This window comes from Hypomesus transpacificus, chromosome 9, assembly GCF_021917145.1.
Source record: "Hypomesus transpacificus isolate Combined female chromosome 9, fHypTra1, whole genome shotgun sequence".
Lineage (NCBI taxonomy): Eukaryota > Metazoa > Chordata > Actinopteri > Osmeriformes > Osmeridae > Hypomesus > Hypomesus transpacificus.
Window position 1 is genome coordinate 519,810 of NC_061068.1, and position 9,767 is coordinate 529,576.

A 9,767-nucleotide genomic window follows, 5' to 3' on the forward strand; every position below is an offset into this window, starting at 1 on the left:
TCAATGGAGCGAGGCCAGACTCTCTGTACAAATAAAATGTACGAGAGTCTGGTTAGGACCAGGCTACTCTTCCCCCCCCCTCTCTCTCTACGTTCCTGTGTCTCTACCGAACAAAGCATGAAAATGCCAAAAATATATATTTGAAAGCAGCAGGGAGGTTGAAAGCAGGAGGGGAGAGAAAAAGAGGGAGAAAGAGGGAGAGAGGGTAAAACTACCCTCTTAAACACCTGATCAAATGTCTGATTGTAGATATATTTATAAATGTCTTTCTGTTGGTCTTCATTTTATTTTGTTTTTTTCTTCTTTCGGAATGCAATCAGACTGAAACTAAACCTGTTGTGGTGCATTTACAGCAGTTTGCTGAGCACTTAATTCACTTTAAAGGTAAATAAATTATCATTACAAAACCTCACTTAAAAAGTCAATATTAATCCACTCTAAGGTTACTTCAGTTGAAAGCAAGTAAGATGTGTGCCTTTAGATACAGAAGGGTCAGAGTCTGGGGGTCATCTGGGGGTCATCTGGGGGGGTAATCGACCAGACAGGACACTCCGAGTCTCCTCCCCACTGAAGGATGACGCACATTCCAGATTACTGAGCTCACATAATTAACACAATCAGCAATGACACATTACATGTTGCAATCGCAACTCTGTCGATAAAAACAATATTAGCTACTAACGAGTGTAGTATCTGTTATGCACCAGTGTCAGTTTTATGGTTAAAGTCAACTGTTACGTTGAGTTGGTTTCTGGCATGCTAGGTAGTTCACATCAAGGGCACCCAAAGTGCTGATGAAAAAGCATTTGGCTAAACTTTGACTAGGTTTCATAGTGAGCTTATGAACATAAAGATCCTTAAAGAATCAAATATAATGTAGTTGTGTATGTTTAACCCCAATCCAGCAAGTGTTTGATGTCATTGGTTGGGGGATAGCAAAAACAAATTATCACACATCTACTACCGTTTTATTGTATAATTCATGGTGGATAGGTTGATAATATTAAGATGATGGCAAACACATAAAAATATATTTAAGAGTAGTGGCCTGTTGTTGAATGCTGAGGTGGGGTAGCAGTGTGTGTGTGTGTGTCTGAGAGTGTATATGCGTGTGTATGAGTGAGTGTGTGTGTGTGTGTGTGTGTGAGAGAGAGTGTATGAGGGAACATGTTTCAGGGTGCAGGCCCGGGGGGTCTGAACAGGCCAGTCTTTCTGAAGTGTCTCACGATGAGAGGAACAGACACCAGGGTGATACTGATGCGTACGGGGGCAAACAGCTTGTGCACGGCGTACGCTAACACCAGCCTGCTGGTGCCGGCGGCCATCTTGGACTGGACCACACTTTCACTGAAGCCCAGCTTGCAAAGCAACCCTGCCATGTCTATCCCACTGTGGAAACAGACACACATACACACATACAAGTGAGTGCACACACCCCCCACACAGAATACGGACAGTGAGTCAGACAGAATTGGGACAATTTTAATTTATTGGAATGAAAAATATCAAAATAACTGCACAGATGTTTCACTGTCTCCGCACACACAGACACACACACACACAGACAGACACACACACACACACACAGACACACACACACACAGACAGACACACACACACACACACGCAGGCGTGTAGATACCTGGACACCGCTAGGTAGAACATGCCCAGGGACATGACGGAGATGCAGATGTGGAAGGAGACGCCTACAGCACCATACTCCTTGAACACCTTCTTCAGCTGCTGGGTCCTGCTGGGCTTGTCCTCCCCTGGTCCTGGCCCTGGCCCTGGGTCTGGGGACGAGGAGGACTGGGAGGGGTTCTGGTCCAGGTGGATGGAGAGGGAGAAGATATGTCAGAACAGGAGAGGTGTTCATGAGTGAATGCCGGTAAGCATATACAGGGCTCTACATTAACTTCTTTGCTTGGGAGCACTGGTGCTTCCAACTAACAAAGTTAGGAGCACCAGCAAAGATTTAGGAGCACCCAACGAAAAGTTTCATGTAATGTTTTCAGCTCTTTATATGTGTGTATGAGTGTCTGTAAGTGGGTGTGTGTGTGTGTTCAGGCCACCCTGGCATCCAGATGAACAAGGCAGCAGGTCTAATCTAGCAGGCTGACAGCAGTGAGGAGCTGGAGGTCGCCACAGTGTGTGAGTCGCCTCACATCTGTACATGGATTAGTTCCAGCACAACACAATAGAGGACAGGGACGCACAGCATGCTGGGAATACTGATGCACAACCCCAGGTCATGTGCCTCACCTGGCCAATAAGGAGCCAGGGTTTACATTCCAGGAAATAACAAGCCATTTGTTTGAGGACTATACATAAAATGTACAACATTCAGAAAAACTGGCGTTCCATATGGGGGGGGGAAACTACATGACATCCCATGATGCATCAGTTCAGTCAGGACAGGAAGTAGGCCAATCAAGCTGGTATGATGGATCTTGATTACACAAAAGTGTACAACATATAAAGTACAAGTATATAATCTGATCTAAGAGTTCATAGAGGGCTGAGACCTAAATGCACCTCAAGCATGGTCCTTGACACTTGCTGCACCTCTTAACTGTTTCTCTCCCTGGTCGTGGGTCTCCTCTAGGTGGGAGGGTGTTGGAAAAACTAAGGATGTAACCTTCTCTCCCTGGTCGTGGGTCTCCTATAGGTGGGAGGGTGTTAGAAAAACTAAGGATGTAACCTTCTCTCCCTGGTCGTGGGTCTCCTATAGGTGGGAGGGTGTTAGAGAAACTAAGGATGTAACCTTCTCTCCCTGGTCGTGGGTCTCCTATAGGTGGGAGGGTGTTAGAAAAACTAAGGATGTAACCTTCTCTCCCTGGTCGTGGGTCTCCTATAGGTGGGAGGGTGTTAGAGAAACTAAGGATGTAACCTTTTCTCCCTGGTCGTGGGTCTCCTATAGGTGGGAGGGTGTTAGAGAAACTAAGGATGTAACCTTCTCTCCCTGGGCGTGGGTCTCCTATAGGTGGGAGGGTGTTAGAAAAACTAAGGATGTAACCTTCTCTCCCTGGTCGTGGGTCTCCTATAGGTGGGAGGGTGTTAGAGAAACTAAGGATGTAACCTTTTCTCCCTGGTCGTGGGTCTCCTATAGGTGGGAGGGTGTTAGAGAAACTAAGGATGTAACCTTTACACTGCATGAAAAGAACACTGTGTGAAAATATTTCCTACCTGATAATGTGTTATGAAAACTGCTCTGGCGTGCAAAATAGACATGAAACACTCAAGGCCTTCCTCCCAGTTTCATCCGCAACCTCTGATAAACAATGTTAGTTCCTTGAACTAAATGATCACCCGTAGGAAGAACACTATCATCAGCTAGACAGCTGCTATGCAGGGGAGGAGAATTATCACCAATGTTGTATAAATAATCATGCATGAAGACTCTAGATTTTAGACTCTGAACTGGGTCAGAATAAAACGACTGCACATTACATGAGCCCGACGACTCTGTGTACTTCTTTTTAAAGATTTACCGAACAGAGAGGGGGGGGGGGGGTGACCCTGGGTAAGGTCAGCAGGGTGCCATGGACACAGAAACAGAGAGACAGAGAGACAGACAGACAGACAGACAGACAGACAGACAGACAGACAGACAGGCAGGCAGGCAGGCAGGCAGGCAGGCAGGCAGGCAGGCAGGCAGGCAGGGAGGCTTCTGTTGTCCAAAGAGGAGCAGCCTGGCAGACAGCAGTAGGAACACACGCACACACACAGCCTGGCAGGCCTCAGTTGGCATGGCCTGTGGGCGGTGTCTGTGGGCGGGGCCTGTGGGCGGTGTCTGTGGGCGGGGCCTGTGGGCGGTGTCTGCAGGGAGTTGTGTCTGGGAGGAGACGGAGAACAGAGGAGCTGCTGTGTGTGATAACTCTCTCTCTCTATGTCTCTCTCTCTCTCTCTTTTTCTCTCTCTCTCTCTCTCTCTCTCTCTCTCTCTCTCTCTCTCTCCTCTCTCTCTCTCTCTCTCTCTCTCTCTCTCTCTCTCTCTCTCTCTCTCTCTCACACACACACACACACACACACACACACACACACACAGGCCTGCAGATTCTCTCACACACTGGCACACACACACACATGCAGGCCTTCAGATTCTTGCACACACACATACATACACACACACACACAGCAAAAGTTGCCTCAATGTCTAATGTGTTGCCCCTGACCAACCATAAGACAAACATAATGTTGCTGTTAGTTCCACCTGCCTGCTCAGAGCTGGAGATGCAATCTAATTAGGAATTGTCAGTAAATAAAACACACCCTAACCTAAACTCTCACATTAACTACTTCACTACCACTACTTCATTCTAGACTATACTACCTCAGACTACTTCATACTGGATGACTTATTGCTAAACTACACAGAGTCCGTACTATTGGGATCATGTGTAATGATGCATGTGCTTAATGAGTATAAATCGTCTACAGTTAACTAGACGGGGTTCATCGATCAACCGTCAAATGTCGTCCTTATGGACAAACTGCTTCATGGTATTCCGTCCTGGCGGAATATTTCGAAGAGGAATATCCTTCTTTAACATGTTAGCGTAGAAGGAGTCGTTATTGGGTCAGCTAGTCTACAAAGGGAAACTTCAATGGAAGAGGACAAATATATAGCTTTAAATCTTACAAAAACTAGGCTAGTTCACAACACCACGTGAACAGCGCGACACGCGTCACGTAACCGCCTTCTTGTATAAGTGCTCTGAATGACTGTCGTTCAAAATGTATAGTTTACAAGCTGGTAAAATCGATCATTTGATACATGAATCTTAGAACTAACACGTTACTATTGCCTCCCAAACACCAGTTGAATAGTCTATAAACAAGTGCTATGTTTAGCCTGTTAACAAAAGCGGCATGATTGCTGGTTAAACATTGTTGAGAGCGGTGTCGTGGGGTTAAACAAATAATGTTACGAGTTTAATTTACCTCTTTGTTGTCCGTGACCGTGTCCGCTGAGGTGCCTGCCTCGAGCTTCTCCTTGGTAGCGGTAGATGAAGCTCTCATTTGTACAATCGTGGAGAGGAAACGCGTTGAGCAGAACGTCGTGTCATTTGTAAACAAAACAGAGTGAACTGTACCGAGTTTACTGCGCCCGTTTGCATTTACTAAGATGAGCGCAGATGAAGACGTACATGTATTGCTCTCGTGTAAAACGTGTCTTTTGTGTTGACTCCGAGAGAGACTTGGAGCAATAGGGGTTACCCGAACTAAATGTTCCCACTGCGAAATTATAAAACGGGACGAGTCCAGGTAGTTTCTGGCGGTGAACATTCCCCCCCGTCGCTTTTCACATGAGAGTTCAAGGTCCGGACAACAGACGGATCGACTTAAAGCTCTATGACATGGAAATGTATGTCTATTATGTAATGTCGAGCAGGTAACGTCCCCTAGTCTGTTTAATGTGACTTGCGCGTATATGGAGTTCCAAGCTTCACCTAGAGCCGCTGTCGACAATCTCACTTTGCGACCGAGAAACATTTTTCTTCTCGTTGAAGAGGAGAACAATTATACTAATATTCCAGCGACAGCTATAGAAAAGACGGGTAGAAAGCTAATCAGAGTGGCTAGCTGTAAATATGCATGCTGCCCCGATATCTTCTTGCACAGCGCTGTTAACTAGTGGGGTCTCTTCGTTTTAGATGAACAAAGCCGTCTACGTGCGTCTGTCACATGACACAGATCAACAGAGATCGATCGATGCCGGGGTAAACCACGCGGGATTTTTGTTAATAGCCGGTATACGGTGTATTTTCCATTCTTTCAACAGAAATATTCCGAAGGTCCTCGGCTTCTCAAATTATTTGCGCTGACCCTATGCACAGTGACCGCGGGGTGACCCATGCCTTTTTAAACGAGTTATTATTGACAGCCAATGAAGTTGGACGCACTTCCACCAATAACGTGCATGGAGTCAAGGGGGTTAAAAACGACTTAAAAGTGTACTGTACCCATGGAAGTAAACTGCATAAATAATTCACAAGCAAGCGTCTCAATGATACGATACATTATGGGAAACCCAACAGATTACACCGTTCAGGCATTCTCAGTGTTTGTATCAAGACACATGTATTGTTTCGTATCAGTACGTTATATTTACAGCAGCGTTAATTATGGTGTTATAAACACTTCTCCGATGGCTTAGGTTTGTTATAAAAGCTGACCCATGGGCATCTGTAAAGCCCTCGTTCTGATATTAGTTAAAACGCCAATGCTAATAAATGTGTTGGAACACTTCCCTGTCCCATGCCTCTCTTCGAAGGCATACAATGCAGTGTCTGCGGTTTGACCATTAGAGCAGCCCACGTTGAAAGTGGGGCGTCTGTGTAATATGAGCGGAAAAACTTGACTAGCCAAGGAAAGCCTAGCTTCGGAGCTTGGACTCCAGTCGCTTGCACGAAATTAAATGACCTAAAGTCAGAATTAGACACATATGAGACGTCCGCATCGAAAAAGTTTGAAATATCGCATCTTATGTTAAGTCTATTAGCCTTCAACGCATAAGCATCTACGTAGGCCACCAAATGACCTCTGCTCATTTGAACATGTTGAACATTGTTTTGTCGTGGTTGTTAGCTGTTATGTAAACCTTATCTCTTCTTCCGAGGTTTTCTGAATAATGAAGATAAGGTGACAGTCTCAATGTAGCCTACCCTGTATTTCTGGTTACAAATAGCAAACCTCTCCCTGAACTTGTTTAAATATATATTGTTGTTGTTGGTTTGTTGTTCATCCTGATTTGCTGTGGTAATTTAGTTTGATCAGATTATGCCGGCATGCAGGCATGCTCCACATTCCGTCCTTTCTGTTGTGAGGATTCTGTGCCTCTGGAATGTCACCCTCGGACTGTAGCGTTGTGAAGCTGGCAGTAAGCCACTTTAAACAGCCTACCACGCCAGCCCAAACGGTACCAACTAGCTTATTTAATACCTTAACACCAGCTCAGTTAATACCTTGACAACACCAGCTCTGTGTTAAAACCTTAACACCAGCTCAACACACAGAAATGTAATACCTTAACGCTAACTCAACACCAAAATACTTTATAGATCATCAGACATCCCAAGTCTCCTAGAAGGTCCGGGAGTCTCCCGCATTTCAATAGCGGCTCCCTGACGCCCGCAAATGCTGGGGGGGGGGGGGGGGGGTGTATGCATATATTTACAATTCTGTTTCCCTTTTTCTCAAATAAAACAGGAAGTTGTGGTAGTTTATGATGAACCACTATCTCCAAAATGTTGATTACACATCAGGGTGACAGGTGACACTAACCACACAGTCACATGACCCCTCTGTCAACACCATAATCTCTGTCGTCACTCATCACCACTATAAACTTGCCCTCGGCTGCAGATCGGTTGCTAAACAAGTTATCAAACCAACTCTCCGGAAGCAGACTGATGAAATCTGTTTGTGATGGAATCTGACTGTGATGGAATCTGACTGTGATGGAATCTGACTGTGATGGAGTCTGATTGTGATGGAATCTGACTGTGATGGAATCTGATTGTGCAGCTCTACGACATTCAGATATATTCTCTCACACTTTTTTAAATAAATGTGTATATCATAAACAAGTTGAAGTTAGAGATTCTTCAGCCAGCCTTCTGGCTAAGTGGCAGACAGATTCCCAGGCTTGTCTCAGTGCAGCTCAGGATCCCTCTACCTGGCAGGCCAGCTCTCACTGCGTGACGAGACTGAGAAGATTGGGTCGGTTTATAAACAAACCCTGTGATTGGCTCGCAGCGGTGCTTCCGGTTCTGTGTGAGTGTCAGTGTCAGCGCTGGGGAGCTGGTCTCCGGAGTGTGGCAGAGCACTGCAGGGCTCTCTGTGGGCAGGGAGGACTAAACACAGCAGCTGGTCTCAGCTCACCACACTGACTAGTCACTGTGGTTACTTTACACTGTGCCTGGTAGCTGAGACGTGGTAACTTTATACTGGGCTAGGTAGCTGAGATGTGGTTACTTTCTGTGCCTGGTAGCAGAGATGTGGTTACTTTACACTGTGTCTGGCAGCCGAGACATGGTTACCTGCTGAGATGTGGTCACTTAACACCGTGTCTGTTAAATTCAGACTGAGGGGGGAGCAGGGGAAGGGAGAGGAGGAGGGGGAAGGAGCAGGGGAAGGGAGAGGGGGGGAGCAGGGGAAGGGAGAGGAGGATGGGGGGGGAGCAGGGGAAGGGAGAGGGGGAGGGGGGGAGCAGGGGGAGGGAGAGGGGGGGAGCAGGGGAAGGGAGAGGGGGGGAGCAGGGGAAGGGAGAGGAGGAGGGGGGGAGCAAGGGGAGGGAGAGGAGGAGGGGGGGAGCAGGGGGAGGGAGAGGAGGATGGGGGGAGCAGGGGAAGGGAGAGGAGGATGGGGGGAGCAGGGGAAGGGAGAGGAGGATGGGGGGAGCAGGGGAAGGGAGAGGAGGATGGGGGGGGGGCAGGGGAAGGGAGAGGAGGAGGGGGGTAGCAGGGGAAGGGAGAGGAGGATGGGGGGGGCAGGGGAAGGGAGAGGAGGATTGGGGGAGCAGGGGAAGGGAGAGGAGGAGGGGGGGTAGCAGGGGAAGGGAGAGGAGGAGGGGTAGCAGGGGAAGGGAGAGGAGGAGGGGTAGCAGGGAGATGGGGGGGGCATCTCGTCTGGGCTGAGGTCCATGTTGCTCCAGATGGAGGCGGAGAGAGAGAGGGTTAGAGAGGGCTGGGCTCCACGCCAGCTGGCCCTCACTGAATACCACAGTACCAGAGCACCACAGTGACAGAGCACCACAGTGACAGAGCACCACAGTGACAGAGCACCACAGTACCAGAGCACCACAGTACCAGAGCACCACAGTGACAGAGCACCACAGTGACAGAGCACCACAGTACCAGAGCACCATAGTGACAGAGCACCACAGTGACAGAGCACCACAGTGACAGAGCACCACAGTACCAGAGCACCACAGTGACAGAGCACCACAGTACCAGAGCACCACAGTGACAGAGCACCACAGTACCAGAGCACCACAGTGACAGAGCACCACAGTACCAGAGCACCACAGTGACAGGCCCCAGCCTGAGTCCTCATGGGACAGCTCTGCTCACAGGGAGGGGAGGGAGGGGGCAGAAAGCTAAAGGTTAATACCAGAGATGGGAAGTATCAAAGTAGAAATACTTCATTACTGTTCTTAAATAGATCTTTATGGTATCAGTACTTTACTTCATTATAGATTTTTCTGACAACTTTTTACTTTCACTCCTTACATATTTTACACAAACATCTGTACTTTCTACTCGTCACATTTTTAAACCAGGCTTGTTACTTTAGTCTGTATTTGATGGCATGTTGACACGACAGAGAAAAGAGACATTCCCGATCACCCAAGACCATATATGAGGGAGATGTTTGTAATATGATGTGAGGTCACGTTACCATGTGACACTAAAACGGGTAGTAGTAATGGCTACTTTTTACTTAAGTACATGTCAGAGCCTACTTCTTTACTTTAACTTGTCTGAAAGTGTCTTTTTAAACATGAGTACCCATACTTCTACTTGAGTGAAGGACGTATGTTTTTGCCATCTCTGCACTGTTGTAACACTGTTATGTTATTAAACTGTTATTACACTGTTGTTACACGTGTATTACACTGTTACACTATCATTACGCTACTATTACACTATCACAAAAAAATACACGCCAGAAACCTTCGCAGTCGCACACTTCTCGTGGACATCTCGTAGACAATGAATTACTCCAAATGCTCAAAATATACAATTTATTCAAAATATGTTA

General features: G+C 47.0%; 1 protein-coding gene across 1 annotated transcript; it reads right to left on the minus strand.

Annotated features, from left to right (window-relative positions):
• Nucleotides 1–961: 961 nt before the first annotated feature.
• Nucleotides 962–5,827, minus strand: fam210b (family with sequence similarity 210 member B). Its single transcript, XM_047026453.1, has 3 exons — nt 4,944–5,827; nt 1,643–1,821; nt 962–1,389 (listed from the first exon to the last, which is right to left on the minus strand). Exons 1-3 carry the CDS (start codon nt 5,493–5,495, stop codon nt 1,173–1,175), a joined length of 948 nt encoding a protein of 315 aa, XP_046882409.1. The 5' UTR covers nt 5,496–5,827; the 3' UTR covers nt 962–1,172.
• Between the last annotated feature and the right edge of the window lie 3,940 nt (nt 5,828–9,767).

What these genes read in the sequence shown, in the direction of transcription:
- fam210b (XM_047026453.1), bottom strand. Translation starts at nt 5,495, where the DNA reads ATGTTTCTCGGTCGCAAAGTGAGATTGTCGACAGCGGCTCTAGGTGAA. An exon ending in CGGTCACGGACAACAAAGAG is followed by an intron (nt 1,822 to 4,943) that starts GTAAATTAAACT and finishes CACCTGGACCAG; the next exon opens with AACCCCTCCCAGTCCTCCTC. An exon ending in TTCTACCTAGCGGTGTCCAG is followed by an intron (nt 1,390 to 1,642) that starts GTATCTACACGC and finishes CTGTTTCCACAG; the next exon opens with TGGGATAGACATGGCAGGGT.